Source organism: Oncorhynchus nerka, linkage group LG11 (genome assembly GCF_034236695.1).
Source record: "Oncorhynchus nerka isolate Pitt River linkage group LG11, Oner_Uvic_2.0, whole genome shotgun sequence".
Taxonomy (NCBI): Eukaryota; Metazoa; Chordata; class Actinopteri; order Salmoniformes; family Salmonidae; genus Oncorhynchus; species Oncorhynchus nerka.
Window position 1 is genome coordinate 3,228,186 of NC_088406.1, and position 18,118 is coordinate 3,246,303.

The 18,118-nt window shown below is 48.1% G+C and overlaps 1 protein-coding gene across 1 annotated transcript in view; it reads right to left on the reverse strand.

Annotated features, from left to right (window-relative positions):
* tenm4 (teneurin transmembrane protein 4) overlaps positions 1-18,118 on the reverse strand; it is a 377,083-nt gene that overhangs the window by 217,714 nt on the left and 141,251 nt on the right. Inside the window, exon 9 of the mRNA XM_065024153.1 lies at positions 9,913-10,032. Coding sequence (XP_064880225.1) covers positions 9,913-10,032 — 120 coding nt within the window. The remainder of the gene's footprint in view (positions 1-9,912; positions 10,033-18,118) is intronic.

An 18,118-nucleotide genomic window follows, 5' to 3' on the forward strand; every position in this document is an offset into this window, starting at 1 on the left:
GGCTGGAATGGTCTGGTCTGACTGAGCTGGCACGGCTGGAATGGGCTGGCCTGGCTGGAATGGGCTGGCCTGGTCTGACTGAGCTGGCACGGCTGGAATGGACTAGCCTGGCTGGAATGGGCTGGCCTGGTCTGACTGGGCTGGCCCGGCTGGAATGGGCTCGCCTGGTCTGACTGGGCTGGCCCGGCTGGAATGGGCTGGCCTGGCTGGAATGGGCTGGCCTGGTCTGACTGGGCTGGCCCGGCTGGAATGGGCTGGTCTGGTCTGACTGGGCTGGCCCGGCTGGAATGGGCTGGCCTGGCTGGAATGGGCTGGCCCGGCTGGAATGGGCTGGCCTGGCTGGAATGGGCTGGCCTGGTCTGACTGGGCTGGCCCGGCTGGAATGGGCTGGCCTGGCTGGAATGGGCTGGCCCGGCTGGAATGGGCTTGCCTGGTCTGACTGGGCTGGCCTGGCTGGAATGGGCTGGCCTGGTCTGACTGGGCTGGCCCGGCTGGAATGGGCTGGCCTGGCTGGAATGGGCTGGCCCGGCTGGAATGGGCTGGCCTGGCTGGAATGGGCTGGCCCGGCTGGAATGGGCTGGCCTGGCTGGAATGGGCTGGCCTGGTCTGACTGGGCTGGCCCGGCTGGAATGGGCTGGCCTGGTCTGACTGTGCTGGCCCGGCTGGAATGGGCTAGCCCGGCTGGAATGGGTTGGCCTGGCTGGAATGGGCTGGCCTGGCTGGAATGGGCTGGCCCGGCTGGAATGGGCTGGCCTGGCTGGAATGGGCTGGCCTGGTCTGACTGGGCTGGCCCGGCTGGAATGGGCTGGCCTGGTCTGACTGCGCTGGCCCGGCTGGAATGGGCTGGCCTGGTCTGACTGGGCTGGCCTGGCTGGAATGGGCTGGCCCGGCTGGAATGGGCTGGCCCGGCTGGAATGGGCTGGCCTGGCTGGAATGGGCTGGCCTGGTCTGACTGGGCTGGCCTGGCTGGAATGGGCTGGCCCGGCTGGAATGGGCTGGCCTGGTCTGACTGGGCTTGCCCGGCTGGAATGGGCTGGCCCGGCTGGAATGGGCTGGTCTGGTCTGACTCCCTATCAGTGTTGCTACCATGCTTTCTAACCATGGTTCCTGGATAAACACTCTGATCTTTCCCTCTCTCTGAACACATCCATACAGCAGAACTCACTTAGTCAGCTAGAGGCCTCTCATATAGTACTGTATAATATGGTATTGTATAGTATTTCTACCGTATTGTATAGTACTGTATAGTATTGTGTAGTATTGTATGATTTGATTTGATTTGATATTGTATAGTGATGTTTGGAATGATATAGTACTGTATTGTATTGCATAGTATTGTATAGTGCTGTATTGAATTGTATAGTATTGTATAGTACTGTATAATATTGTATAGTATTGTATAGTACTGTATAATATTGTATAGAATGGTATTGTATAGTACTGTATTGGATTGTATAGTACAGTATAGTATTGAATAATATTATATAGTATTGTATTGAATTGTATAGTACTGTATTGTATTGTATAGTATTGCATAGTACTGTAATGAATTGTATAGTACTGTATTGTATTGTATTGTATAGTACTGTATAGAATGGTCTTGTATTGTACTGTACTGTATTGTATAGTATTGTATAGCACTGTACTGTATTGTATAGAATGGTATAGTACTGTATAGTACTGCATTGAATTGTATAGTACTGTATTGTATTGTAAAATATTGTATAGTATTGTATAGTACTGCATTGAATTGTATAGAATGGTATTGTATTGTATAGTACTGTATTGTATTGTATAATATTGTATAGTATTGTATAGTACTGCATTTAATTGTATAGAATGGTATACTACTGTATTGAATTGTATAGACTGGTATCATATTGTATTGTATAGAATGGTATAGCACTGTATTGTATAGTACTGCATTGAATTGCATAGAATGGTAAAATACTGTATTGTATAGTATTGTATATTACTGTATATAATGGTACAATACTGTATAGAATGGTATAATACTTTATTGTTTTGTATAGAATGGTATTGTATTGTATAATATTGTATAGTTTTGTATAGCACTGCATTGAATTGTATAGAATTGTATTGTATTGTATAGTACTGCATTGCATTGTATCGAATGGTATAGTACTGTATTGTACTGTATTGTATTGTATAGAATTGTATAGTACTGTATTGTATTGTATAGAATGGTATAGTACTGCATTGTATTGTATAGAATGGTATAGTACTGTATTGTATAATACTGTATTGTATTTTTCATTTCTTTTATTTTACCTTTATTTTACTAGGCAAGTCAGTTAAGTACAAATTCTTATTTTCAATGACGGCCTAGGAACAGCGGGTTAACTGCCTGTTCAGGGGCAGAACGACAGATTTGTACCTTCTCAGCTCGGGGATTCGAACTTGCAACCTTTCGGTTACTAGTCCAACGCTCTAACCACTAGGCTATCCTGCCGCCCCTAGAATGGTATAGTACTGTATTGTATTGTATAGTACTGCATTGTATTGTATAGTACTGTATTGCATTGTATAGTACTGCATTGCATTGTATATAATGGTATAGTACCTCATTGTATTGTATAGAATGGTATATTACTGTATTGTATTGTATAACATTGTATAGTATTGTATAGAACGGTATAATACTGTATTGTATAGTACTGTATATAATGGTATAATACTGTATTGTATAGTACTGTATAGAATGGTATAATACTGTATTGTATAGTACTGTATAGAATGGTATAATACTGTATTGTATTGTATAACATTGTATAGTATTGTATAGTACTGTATTGTATTGTATAATATTGCATAGTATTATATAGTACTGCATTGTATAGTATAGAATAGAATTGTGACCGCAGAACACTTCTACCTCCTCCTCCACTACAGTCAATTAGCTGGTCAACCTGCCGACCCAGCTGCGACAGAGGACAGTAGTCACTCCCAATGGACCCTGCAGGCTACAGCCTCGGATTCAGGGGCTCTGCCACGTAGACAGAGGCCTGCTATAAATATACATCCCCCACCCCTCTGGAATACAGTGCCCTGATTGGCTAAAGCAGTAAACAAAGGTCTGTGCCGCCCTTGGTACTGCGCTGTGCCCTTGGTCAGGGGTGCATACTACTGTCTTGTATGAGGATGATGGTGTAGGCCAGGCAGTAGTACTGTGTGTATATGGCCAGGCAGTAGTACTGTGTGTATATGGCCAGTCAGTAGTACTGTGTGTATATGGCCAGGCAGTAGTACTGTGTGTATATGGCCAGTCAGTAGTACTGTGTGTATATGGCCAGGCAGTAGTACTGTGTGTATATGGCCAGGCAGTAGTACTGTGTGTATATGCCCAGGCAGTATTACTGTGTGTATATGGCCAGGCAGTAGTACTGTGTGTATATGGCCAGGTAGTAGTACTGTGTGTATATGGCCAGGCAGTAGTACTGTGTGTATATGGCCAGGCAGTAGTACTGTGTGTATATGCCCAGGCAGTATTACTGTGTGTATATGGCCAGGCAGTAGTACTGTGTGTATATGGCCAGGCAGTAGTACTGTGTGTATATGGCCAGGCAGTAGTACTGTGTGTATATGGCCAGGCAGTAGTACTGTGTGTATATGCCCAGGCAGTATTACTGTGTGTATATGGCCAGGCAGTAGTACTGTGTGTATATGGCCAGGCAGTAGTACTGTGTGTATATGGCCAGGCAGTAGTACTGTGTGTATATGACCAGGCAGTAGTACTGTGTGTATATGGCCAGGCAGTATTACTGTGTGTATACGGCCAGGCAGTAGTACTGTGTGTATATGGCAGGGCAGTAGTACTGTGTGTATATGGCCAGGCAGTAGTACTGTGTGTATATGGCCAGGCAGTAGTACTGTGTGTATATGGCCAGGCAGTAGTACTGTGTGTATATGGCCAGGCAGTAGTACTGTGTGTATATGGCCAGGCAGTAGTACTGTGTGTATATGGCCAGGCAGTAGTACTGTGTGTATATGCCCAGGCAGTATTACTGTGTGTATATGGCCAGGCAGTAGTACTGTGTGTATATGGCCAGGCAGTAGTACTGTGTGTATATGGCCAGGCAGTAGTACTGTGTGTATATGGCCAGGCAGTAGTACTGTGTGTATATGGCCAGGCAGTATTACTGTGTGTATACGGCCAGGCAGTAGTACTGTGTGTATATGGCAGGGCAGTAGTACTGTGTGTATATGGCCAGGCAGTAGTACTGTGGGTATATGGCCAGGCAGTAGTACTGTGTGTATATGGCCAGGCAGTAGTACTGTGTGTATATGGCCAGGCAGTAGTACTGTGTGTATATGGCCAGGCAGTATTACTGTGTGTATATGGCAGGCAGTAGAAGCAGGTGGAGTGAGGGGGATGGTGATGATGATGATGGTAACGGTTCTGCTCTCCCTGCTGTGAGGCCACAGTGCACATGGTGTGCTTTGTCCGTTCGTACACCACCCCCGACCCCGTACCGCCTCCACATCACACTCCAACACATCTGGACAGCCCCCCCCCAGGCTTCCTGGTCTCCCAGCGAGCAGTTCAGCTCAGCCAATCAACGAAGGGCTTCTCTGCCCTGGTCGTTATCAATCATGACACTGCCTTAAGCCATGTGAGTAACTCTATTCAGCTACCTCACATCAGACCTCACATCAGACCTCACATCAGACCTCACATCAGAGATCACATCAGACCTCACATCAAACCTCATATCAGACCTCACATCAGACCTCACTACTCCAGACCTCACATCAGACCTCACATCAGACCTCATATCAGACCTCACATCAGACCTCTCATCAGACATCATATCAGACCTCATATCAGACCTGATATCAGACCTCACTACTCCAGACCTCACATCAGACCTCACATCAGACCTCACATCAGACATCATATCAGACCTCACATCAGACCTCACATCAGACCTCACATCAAACCTCACATCAAACCTTACATCAGACCTCACATCAGACCTCGCATCAGACCTCACTGCTCCAGACCTCACATCAGACCTCACATCAGACCTCATATCAGACCTCATATCAGACCTCACTGCTACAGACCGCACATCAGACCTCACATCAGACCTCATATCAGACCTCACATCAGAAATCACATCAACCTCACATCAGACCTCATATCAGACCTCACATCAAACCTCATATCAGACCTCACATCAGACCTCATATCAGACCTCACATCAGACCTCATATCAAACCTCACATCAGACCTCTCATCAGACATCATATCAGACCTCACATCAGACCTCACATCAGACCTCACGTCAGACCTCACATCAGACCTCATATCAGACCTCACATCAGACCTCACTGCTCCAGACCTCACATCAGACCTCACATCAGACCTCACAGCTCCAGACCTCACATCAGACCTCACATCAGACCTCATATCAGACCTCACATCAGAGATCACATCAGACCTCACATCAAACCTCATATCAGACCTCACATCAGACCTCACATCAGACCTCACATCAGACCTCACATCAGACCTCACATCAGACCTCATATCAGACCTCACATCAGACCTCATATCAGACCTCACATCAGACCTCACTACTCCAGACCTCACATCAGACCTCACATCAGACCTCATATCAGACCTCACATCAGACCTCTCATCAGACCTCCTATCAGACCTCATATCAGACCTCACATCAGAACTCACTACTCCAGACCTCACATCAGACCTCACATCAGACCTCACATCAGACATCATATCAGACCTCACATCAGACCTCACATCAAACCTCACATCAAACCTTACATCAGACCTCAAATCAGACCTCGCATCAGACCTCACTGCTCCAGACCTCACATCAGATCTCACATCAGACCTCACATCAGACCTCATATCAGACCTCACATCAGACCTCATATCAGACCTCACATCATACCTCATATCAGACCTCACATCAGACCTCTCATCAGACCTCACATCAGACCTCACATCAGACCTCACGTCAGACCTCACATCAGACCTCATATCAGACCTCTGCTCCAGACCTCACATCAGACCTCACATCAGACCTCACATCAGACCTCATATCAGACCTCACATCAGACCTCACTACTCCAGACCTCACATCAGACCTCACATCAGACCTCATATCAGACCTCACATCAGACCTCTCATCAGACATCATATCAGACCTCATATCAGACCTCACATCAGACCTCACTACTCCAGACCTCACATCAGACCTCACATCAGACCTCACATCAGACATCATATCAGACCTCACATCAGACCTCACATCAGACTTCACATCAAACCTCACATCAAACCTTACATCAGACCTCACATCAGACCTCGCATCAGACCTCACTGCTCCAGACCTCACATCAGACCTCACATCAGACCTCATATCAGACCTCAAATCAGACCTCACATCAGACCTCATATCAGACCTCATATCAGACCTCACTGCTCCAGACCTCACATCAGACCTCACATCAGACATCACATCAACCTCACATCAGACCTCATATCAGACCTCACATCAAACCTCATATCAGACCTCACATCAGACCTCATATCAGACCTCACATCAGACCTCATATCAGACCTCACATCAGACCTCTCATCAGACCTCATATCAGACCTCATATCAGACCTCACATCAGACCTCACATCAGACCTCATATCAGACCTCACATCAGACCTCACTACTTCAGACCTCACATCAGACCTCACATCAGACCTCACATCAGACCTCATATCAGACCTCACATCAGACCTCACATCAGACCTCATATCAGACCTCACATCAGACCTCACTACTTCAGACCTCACATCAGACCTCACATCAGCCCTCATATCAGACCTCACATCAGACCTCTCATCAGACATCATATCAGACCTCATATCAGACCTCACATCAGAACTCACTACTCCAGACCTCACATCAGACCTCACATCAGACCTCACATCAGACATCATATCAGACCTCACATCAGACCTCACATCAAACCTCACATCAAACCTTACATCAGACCTCACATCAGACCTCGCATCAGACCTCACTGCTCCAGACCTCACATCAGACCTCACATCAGACCTCACATCAGACCTCACATCAGACCTCACATCAGACCTCATATCAGACCTCACATCAGACCTCACATCAGACCTCATATCAGACCTCACATCAGACCTCATATCAGACCTCATATCAGACCTCACTGCTCCAGACCTCCCATCAGACCTCACATCAAGACCTCCCATCAGACCTCACATCAGACCTCACATCAGACCTCACATCATACCTCATATCAGACCTCATATCAGACCTCACATCAGACCTCACATCAACCTCACATCAGACCTCACATCAGACCTCATATCAGACCTCATATCAGACCTCACATCAGACCTCACTACTCCAGACCTCACATCAGACCTCACTACTCCAGACCTCTCATCAGACCTCATCAGACCTCACATCAGACCTCATATCAGACCTCACATCAGACCTCACTACTCCAGACCTCACATCAGACCTCACTACTCCAGACCTCACATCAGACATCACATCAGACCTCACATCAGACCTCATATCAGACCTCACATCAGACCTCTCATCAGACATCATATCAGACCTCACATCAGACCTCACGTCAGACCTCACATCAGACCTCATATCAGACCTCACATCAGACCTCACATCAGACCTCACATCAGACCTCACTGCTCGAGACCCACAGGGTTCAGACCTCACATCAGACCTCACATCAGACCTCACTGCTCCAGATCTCACATCAGACCTCACATCAGACATCACATCAGACCTCATTGCTCCAGACCTCACATCAGACCTCACATCAGACCTCACATCAGACCTCACATCAGACCTCACTGCTCCAGACCTCACATCAGACCTCACTGCTCCAGACCTCACATCAGACCTCACTGCTCCAGACCTCACATCAGACCTCACATCAGACCTCACATCAGACATCACATCAGACCTCTCATCAGACATTACATCAGACCTCACATCAGACCTCACATCAGACCTCACATCAGACCTCACTTTAACTCTCACAGATCAAAGGGTTTAAACCGCATCTGAAGTTAAGTTGTTACTAATACAAGTGACACCCAATCAATTAATCTAGTAGCTAGTGCTAGTCATTATCAATTCATCAATGACTGTTTCCACATGAACTGAGAGGAGGAGGAGAGGAGAAAAGAGAGGAGGAGAGTAGAGGCGAAGAGGGGCAGAGGAGGTGGAGGCAGAGGAGGAGGGATGAGGAGGGGGCAGAGGAAGAGGAGGAGGGGGCAGAGGAAGAGGAGGAGGGGGATGAGGAGGGGGCAGAGGAAGAGGAGGAGGGGGCAGAGGAAGAGGAGGAGGGGATGTGGAGGGGTGGGGAGGGGAGGGGGCAGAGGAGGTGGAGGCAGAGGAGGAGGGATGAGGAGGGGGCAGAGGAAGAGGAGGAGGGGGATGTGGAGGGGGTGGGGAGGGGAGGGGGCAGAGGAGGTGGAGGCAGAGGAGGAGGGATGAGGAGGGGGCAGAGGAAGAGGAGGAGGGGGATGTGGAGGGGGTGGGGAGGGGAGGGGGCAGAGGAGGTGGAGGCAGAGGAGGAGGGATGAGGAGGGGGCAGAGGAAGAGGAGGAGGGGGATGTGGAGGGGGGGGGGGAGGGAGGGGGCAGAGGAGGTGGAGGCAGAGGAGGAGGGATGAGGAGGGGGCAGAGGAAGAGGAGGAGGGGGATGTGGAGGGGGCGGGGAGGGGCAGAGGAGGTGGAGGCAGAGGAGGAGGAGGAGGAGGGAGGAATGAGGAGGGGGAGGAAGAGGGACGAGGAGGGGGTGAAGGAAAGTGGATAGACAAGAAGATGAAAGATGGAAGGGATGTGGAAAAAAGAGGCAGGTTGTGTGCAGGGAGGGAGGGAGGTAGGGAGGGAGGGAGAATAAAAGGAAGGAGGGAGGGTGAGTGAGGAGGGAGGGAGGGAGGCAGACACTAATGTAAGTGTTGGGGGTTGAGAGGGTAAAGAGAGGGACTTTGAGAGCAGAGAGCCATCCATGATAAAGGGAGGGATAGGGGGAGGGAGAAATGGAGGAGAGAAAGAGCTAGACCGTGGTTCACAACACAGGTTCACAACACCGGTTCACAGCACTGGTCTAAATGAGGGGGATCTACAGACAGGACTATACCGCACGGTACAGCCTGGACACTGGAGAGAGGAGAGGGCAGACTGGTTATTAGAGAGCAGAGGAGCCAGTGTACTCTGTGTGTGTACTCTGTGTGTGTGTGTGTGTGTGTGTGTGTGTGTGTGTGTGTGTGTGTGTATGTGTGTGTGTGTGTGTGTGTGTGTGTTTGTGCACGTGTGTGTGCACGTGTGTATGTGTGTGTGTGCACATGCGTGTGTGTGTATCTAGAGGTCTCACCTGCTGTCCTGCCTTGTGATTGTGTGTGTGTGTGTACTCTGTGTGTGTGTGTGTGTGTGTGTGTGTGTGTGTGTACTCTGTGTGTGTGTGTGTGTACTCTGTGTATGTGTGAGTGTGTGTGTGTGTGTGTATCTAGAGGTCTCACCTGCCGTCCTGCCTGGTGATTGTGTGTGTGTGTGTGTGTGTGTGTGTGTGTGTGTGTGTGTGTGTGTGTGTGTGTGTGTGTGTGTGTGTGTGTGTATCTAGAGGTCTCACCTGCCGTCCTGCCTTGGTGATTGTGTGTGTGTGTGTGTGTGTGTGTGTGTGTGTGTGTGTGTGTGTGTGTGTGTGTGTGTATCTAGAGTTCTCACCTGCCGTCCTGCCTGGTGATTGTGTGTGTGTGTGTGTGTGTGTGTGTGTGTGTGTGTGTGTGTGTGTGTGTGTGTGTGTGTGTGTGTGTGTGTGTGTGTGTGTGTGTGTGTGTATCTAGAGGTCTCACCTGCCGTCCTGCCTGGTGATTGTATAACCATATGCAGGGTTATTGATGAAGCTGATGTTGACACCAACCAGAGGCGTTCCGTCTGATGTCACCACCTGTCCACGAATCACACAGGCATGGCTACGGAGAGAAAGAGAGAGAGACTCAGGCACGGCTACGGAGAGAGAGAGAGAGAGAGACTCAGGCATGGCTACGGAGAGAAAGAGAGAGAGACTCAGGCACGGCTACGGAGAGAGAGAGAGAGAGACTCAGGCATGGCTACGGAGAGAGAGAGAGAGACTCAGGCATGGCTACGGAGAGAGAGAGAGAGAGACTCAGGCACGGCTACGGAGAGAAAGAGAGAGAGACTCAGGCACGGCTACGGAGAGAGAGAGAGAGACTCAGGCATGGCTACGGAGAGAAAGAGAGAGAGAGACTCACACAGGCATGGCTACAGAGAGAGAGAGAGAGAGAGACTCACACAGGCATGGCTACAGAGAGAGAGAGAGAGAGAGAGAGACTCAGGCATGGCTACGGAGAGAGAGAGAGAGAGACTCACACAGGCATGGCTACAGAGAGAGAGAGAGAGAGAGACTCAGGCATGGCTACAGAGAGAGAGAGAGAGAGAGAGAGAGAGAGACTCAGGCATGGCTACGGAGAGAGAGAGAGAGAGAGACTCACACAGCATTGGCTACGGAGAGAGAGAGAGAGAGAGAGACTCAGGCATGGCTACGGAGAGAGAGAGAGAGAGACTCAGGCATGGCTACGGAGAGAGAGAGAGAGAGAGAGACTCAGGCATGGCTACGGAGAGAGAGAGAGAGAGAGAGAGAGAGAGAGAGAGAGAGAGAGAGAGAGACTCAGGCATGGCTACGGAGAGAGAGAGAGAGAGACTCAGGCATGGCTACGGAGAGAGAGAGAGAGAGACTCAGGCATGGCTACGGAGAGAGAGAGAGAGAGACTCAGGCATGGCTACGGAGAGAGAGAGAGAGAGAGAGAGAGAGAGACTCAGGCATGGCTACGGAGAGAGAGGGAGAGAGAGAGACTCAGGCATGGCTACGGAGAGAGAGAGAGAGAGAGACTCAGGCATGGCTACGGAGAGAGAGAGAGAGACTCAGGCATGGCTACGGAGAGAGAGAGAGAGACTCAGGCATGGCTCAGGCATGAGCTAGGCATGGGAGAGAGAGAGAGAGAGACTCAGGCATGGCTACGGAGAGAGAGAGAGAGAGACTCAGGCATGGCTACGGAGAGAGAGAGAGAGAGAGACTCAGGCATAGCTACGGAGAGAGAGAGAGAGACTCAGGCATAGCTACGGAGAGAGAGAGAGAGAGAGAGAGAGAGAGAGGAGAGAGAGAGAGAGAGAGAGAGAGAATCACAGAGAGAGAGAGAGAGAGAGAGAGAGAGAGAGAGAGAGAGAGAGAGAGAGACTCAGGCATGGCTACGGAGAGAGAGAGAGAGACTCAGGCATAGCTACGGAGAGAGAGAGAGAGAGAGAGAGAGAGAGAGAGAGAGAGAGAGAGTGAGAGAGAGAGAATCACACAGAGAGAGAGAGAGAGAGAGAGAGAGAGAGAGAGAGAGAGAGAGAGAGAGAGAGACTCACACAGAGAGAGAGAGAGAGAGAATCACACAGGCATGGCTACGGAGAGAGAGAGAGAGAGAGAGAATCACACAGAGAGAGAGAGAGAGAGATAATCACACAGAGAGAGACTCAGGGGGAGGCCTGTTACATACAGTATAGAGAGAGAGAGAGAGAGAGAGAGAGAGAGAGAGAGAGAGAGATAAAGAGAGAGATGGAGAGAAAGAGAAAGAGAGACTCAGGGGGAGGCCTGTTACATACAGTATAGAGAGATAGAGAGAGAGAGAGAGACTCAGGCCTGTACACTAGAGAGGAGAGATTGAAAAGTACACTATAGCACGGCTCAGTAAATGACTCTCTTCTGCTGCTGAATGGCAATCTATTTCCATAGCTGGAACACATATGAATAATTCAACAGATACAGAAAGGAAAACAACAGTAGGAACAATAGCATAAGTAAATAGACAGAAATAAAAACAGAGAAATCCCCTGGTATCAAACTAAGGGCTTGTAGAGGTTCTCCAAGGGCTTTTCCGTCCTGATCCTGAGAGGAATACGTTAATGAGAAAGCTTCACATGCCCCCCCCCCCCCCACCCCCCCCACCCCTCCGTCCAACACGATTACACTGCTGCTACTCTCTGTTTATTATATATGCATAGTCACTTTACCTCTACCTACATGTATATATTACCTCAACTTACCTGTGCCCTCTCCACATTGACTCTGTACCAGTACCCCCTGTATATAGTCTCCACATTGACTCTGTACCGGTACCCCCTGTATATAGCCTCCACATTGACTCTGTACCGGTACCCCCTGTATATAGCCTCCACATTGACTCTGTACCGGTACCCCCTGTATATAGCCTCCACATTGACTCTGTACTGGTACCCCCTGTATATAGACTCCACATTGACTCTGTACCGGTACCCCCTGTATATAGCCTCCACACTGACTCTGTACCGGTACCCCCTGTATATAGCCTCCACATTGACTCTGTACCGGTACCCCCTGTATATAACCTCCACATTGACTCTGTACCGGTACCCCCTGTATATAGCCTCCACATTGACTCTGTACTGGTACCCCCTGAATATAGCCTCTACATTGACTCTGTACCGGTACCCCCTGTATATAGTCTCCACATTGACTCTGTACTGGTACCCCCTGAATATAGCCTCCACATTGACTCTGTACTGGTTAACCCCAGTCCTACCCCTATCTCAAATCAAATCAAATCAAATGTATTTATATAGCCCTTCGTACATCAGCTGATATATCAAAGTGCTGTACAGAAACCCAGCCTAAAACCCCAAACAGCAAACAATGCAGGTGTAAAAGCACGGTGGCTAGGAAAAACTCCCTAGAAAGGCCAAAACCTAGCATATAGATAGATATAGTTTTAAACCCCTATCTATCCCCATTATGGACGTTAACCCCAGTCCTACCCCTATCTATCACCATTATGGAGGTTAACCCCAGTCCTACCCCTATCTATCCCCATTATGGTGGTTAACCCCAGTCCTACCCCTATCTATCACCATTATGGAGGTTAACCCCAGTCCTACCCCTATCTATCACCATTATGGAGGTTAACCCTAGTCCTACCCCTATCTATCCCCATTATGGTGGTTAACCCCTATCTATCCCCATTATGGTGGTTAACCCCAGTCCTACCCCTATCTATCACCATTATGGAGGTTAACCCCAGTCCTACCCCTATCTATCCTCATTATGGTGGTTAACCCCTATCTATCCTCATTATGGTGGTTAACCCCAGTCCTACCCCTATCTATCACCATTATGGAGGTTAACCCCAGTCCTACCCCTATCTATCACCATTATGGAGGTTAACCCCAGTCCTACCCCTATCTATCACCATTATGGAGGTTAACCCCAGTCCTACCCATATCTATCACCATTATGGAGGTTAACCCCAGTCCTACCCCTATCTATCCCCATTATGGTGGTTAACCCCAGTCCTACCCCTATCTATCCCCATTATGGAGGTTAACCCCAGTCCTACCCCTATCTATCACCATTATGGAGGTTAACCCCAGTCCTACCCCTATCTATCCTCATTATGGAGGTTAACCCCAGTCCTACCCCTATCTATCCCCATTATGGTGGTTAACCCCAGTCCTACCCCTATCTATCCTCATTATGGTGGTTAACCCCAGTCCTACCCCTATCTATCCCCATTATGGGGATTAACCCCAGTCCTACCCCTATCTATCACCATTATGGTGGTTAACCCCTATCTATCCTCATTATGGAGGTTAACCCCTATCTATCCTCATTATGGAGGTTAACCCCAGTCCTACCCCTATCTATCCCCATTATGGTGGTTAACCCCAGTCCTACCCCTATCTATCCCCATTATGGGGATTAACCCCAGTCCTACCCCTATCTATCACCATTATGGGGATTAACCCCAGTCCTACCCCTATCTATCACCATTATGGAGGTTAACCCCAGTCCTACCCCTATCTATCCCCATTATGGTGGTTAACCCCTATCTATTCCCATTATGGTGGTTAACCCCAGTCCTACCCCTATCTATCACCATTATGGAGGTTAACCCCAGTCCTACCCCTATCTATCACCATTATGGAGGTTAACCCCTATCTATCCCCATTATGGTGGTTAACCCCAGTCCTACCCCTATCTATCACCATTATGGTGGTTAACCCCAGTCCTACCCCTATCTATCCTCATTATGGTGGTTAACCCCAGTCCTACCCCTATCTATCCTCATTATGGTGGTTAACCCCAGTCCTACCCCTATCTATCACCATTATGGAGGTTAACCCCATTCCTACCCCTATCTATCCCCATTATGGTGGTTAACCCCATTCCTACCCCTATCTATCACCATTATGGTGGTTAACCCCAGTCCTACCCCTATCTATCACCATTATGGTGGTTAACCCCTATCTATCCCCATTATGGAGGTTAACCCCAGTCCTACCCCTATCTATCACCATTATGGAGGTTAACCCAAGTCCTACCCCTATCTATCACCATTATGGTGGTTAACCCAAGTCCTACCCCTATCTATCACCATTATGGTGGTTAACCCCAGTCCTACCCCTTTCTATCCCCATTATGGTGGTTAACCCCAGTCCTACCCCTATCTATCACCATTATGGAGGTTAACCCCAGTCCTACCCCTATCTATCCCCATTATGGTGGTTAACCCCTATCTATCCCCATTATGGAGGTTAACCCCAGTCCTACCCCTATCTATCCCCATTATGGTGGTTAACCCCAGTCCTACCCCTATCTATCCCCATTATGGTGGTTAACCCCTATCTATCACCATTATGGTGGTTAACCCCTATCTATCCCCATTATGGAGGTTAACCCCAGTCCTACCCCTATCTATCACCATTATGGAGGTTAACCCCAGTCCTACCCCTATCTATCACCATTATGGTGGTTAACCCCAGTCCTACCCCTATCTATCACCATTATGGTGGTTAACCCCAGTCCTACCCCTATCTATCACCATTATGGTGGTTAACCCCAGTCCTACCCCTATCTATCCTCATTATGGTGGTTAACCCCAGTCCTACCCCTATCTATCACCATTATGGTGGTTAACCCCTATCTATCCCCATTATGGTGGTTAACCCCAGTCCTACCCCTATCTATCCTCATTATGGTGGTTAACCCCAGTCCTACCCCTATCTATCCCCATTATGGTGGTTAACCCCAGTCCTACCCCTATCTATCACCATTATGGTGGTTAACCCCAGTCCTACCCCTATCTATCCCCATTATGGAGGTTAACCCCAGTCCTACCCCTATCTATCACCATTATGGAGGTTAACCCCTATCTATCACCATTATGGAGGTTAACCCCTATCTATCCTCATTATGGTGGTTAACCCCAGTCCTACCCCTATCTATCACCATTATGGAGGTTAACCCCAGTCCTACCCCTATCTATCACCATTATGGAGGTTAACCCCAGTCCTACCCCTATCTATCACCATTATGGAGGTTAACCCCAGTCCTACCCCTATCTATCCTCATTATGGGGATAGATAGGGGTTTAAAACTATATCTATTTTTGCAGTAGTGTCCCCAAACAACTGGTTCACTGCCACCCCTCCCTCTTTAATTAGACCTTGGCCGTTTCTGATAATTTTTTCATGCATATGTGGTTCTTAAACAGTCGACTCACACCGGGGACAATTAACACAGGGTTGTATGTAAGGGACTGCCCTCGACTCGTCCTTACTAGAGGCAAGCTCATTCTCCCACCTCAGACTGCTGTTCCAAGCACACACACCGTTCCCCAGGCAAGCTCATTGGTTCACTCTGTGGTACACCGTTCCCCAGGCAAGCTCATTGGTTCACTCTGTGGTACTCCGTTCCCCAGGCAAACTCATTGGTTCACTCTGTGGTACTCCGTTCCCCAGGCAAGCTCATTGGTTCACTCTGTGGTACTCCGTTCCCCAGGAACGAGAGCTTTAAGCTTGTCCCCTTCAGAGGACCTTGGATCAACTGAACAGAGCAGACCATGACGTGTGTGTGTGTGTGTGTGTGTGTGTGTGTGTGTGTGTGTGTGTGTGTGTGTGTGTGTGTGTGTGTGTGTGTGTGTGTGTGTGTGTGTGTGTGACTTTTTAAAATAAATCTGAGCAGCAGTCTTCTGTAAACAAACCAGGAATAAAGTAGTGCACTATATAGGGAATAGGGTGTACAGAGCTCTGGTCTAAAGTAGTGCACTATATAGGGAATAGGGTGTATAGAGCTCTGGTCTAAAGTAGTGCACTATATAGGGAATAGGGTGTACAGAGCTCTGGTCTAAAGTAGTGCACTATATAGGGAATAGGGTGTACAGAGCTCTGGTCTAAAGTAGGGCACTAAATAATTACTGCTGCAGCCTTCCTGGCTAGCTGCAAACTGTTACTGACAAACCCACACATCCATCTGTCTGCATTTCTCTAGAATTAGCAGTGGCACTAACACAGCTAGTGTTAGCCTTGTCTGGTCATCTACGATTACTCAGTCATGCTGACAGTTGATAGAGTCTAGAGTCTTCTTTGAAAGGGCAGTCTGTGTGTCAAACTCTAGTACGGGCCCTGGCCAAAAGTAGTGCACTATGTAGGGAAAAGAAAGATATTTGGGATGCAGATTTTCTCTGTTTACATGGGAGCTGGAACTATATACTTACTACATCTAACCCCTTGGAGAGATGAGCTAACAGCTAACAACACTCCCGTTATATAACCAGGCTAACAGCTAACAACCCTCTCCATCATAAAACCAAGCTAACAGCTAACAACCCTCTCCATCATAAAACCATGCTAACAGCTAACAACCCTCTCCATTATAAAACCAGGCTAACAGCTAACAACCCTCCCATTATAAAACCCCCATTATAAAACCAAGCTAACAGCTAACAACCCTCTCCATCATAAAACCAAGCTAACAGCTAACAACCCTCCCATTATAAAACCAAGCTAACAGCTAACAACCCTCTCCATTATAAAACCAAGCTAACAGGACCTTCAACCCTTCTCAGTTATAAAACCAAGCTAACAGGACCTTCAACCCTTCTCAGTTATAAAACCAAGCTAACAGGACCTTCAACCCTCGCGTTATAAAACCAAGCTAACAGGACCTTCAACCCTCCCGTTATAAAACCAAGCTAACAGGACCTTCAACCCTCGCGTTATAAAACCAAGCTAACAGGACCTTCAACCCTTCTCAGTTATAAAACCAAGCTAACAGGACCTTCAACCCTCCCGTTATAAAACCAAGCTAAAGAGGACCTTCAACCCTCCCGTTATAAAACCAAGCTAACAGGACCTTCAACCCTTGCGTTATAAAACCAAGCTAACAGGACCTTCAACCCTCGCGTTATAAAACCAAGCTAACAGGACCTTCAACCCTCGCGTTATAAAACCAAGCTAACAGGACCTTCAACCCTCGCGTTATAAAACCAAGCTAACAGGATCTTCAACCCTCGCGTTATAAAACCAAGCTAACAGGACCTTCAACCCTTCTCAGTTATAAAACCAAGCTAACAGGACCTTCAACCCTCGTGTTATAAAACCAAGCTAACAGGACCTTCAACCCTCGCGTTATAAAACCAAGCTAACAGGACCTTCAACCCTCGCGTTATAAAACCAAGCTAACAGGGACACTGTACCCTGAGAGAGACACCAGTAACAACTTGACCAGGGAACATGTTTAGACCTTAATATAATATGAGGAACACAGACAGAGACACTGAAAGGAAACAAAACAGAGAGGCCTCGTTCCAAATGTCACTCTATTCCCTACACACTACACTACTTTTGACCAGGGCCCATAGGGAATAGGGTGCCATTTGGGAGTGTTCTTGTGGATGTAAAGAATAGCTAAGGCCTCAGTATTTTTCAGGCCAGGGCTGTAATAGTAATTTCTCCCTCAAATTGTTCCCTGAGACAAAGCCACTGTTTACTATTCTAGTCAGCGGTCTGTTCTGTTCTGTCTGTGTCTCTGTCTGTGTCTCTGTCTGTGTCGCTGTCTGTGTCTCTGCCTGTGTCTCTGTCTGTGTCTCTGTCTGTCTCTGTCTGTCTCTGTCTGTCTCTGTCTCTGTCCGTGTCTCTGTCTGTCTCTGTCTGTTTCTCTGTATTTGTCTGTGTCTCTGTCTG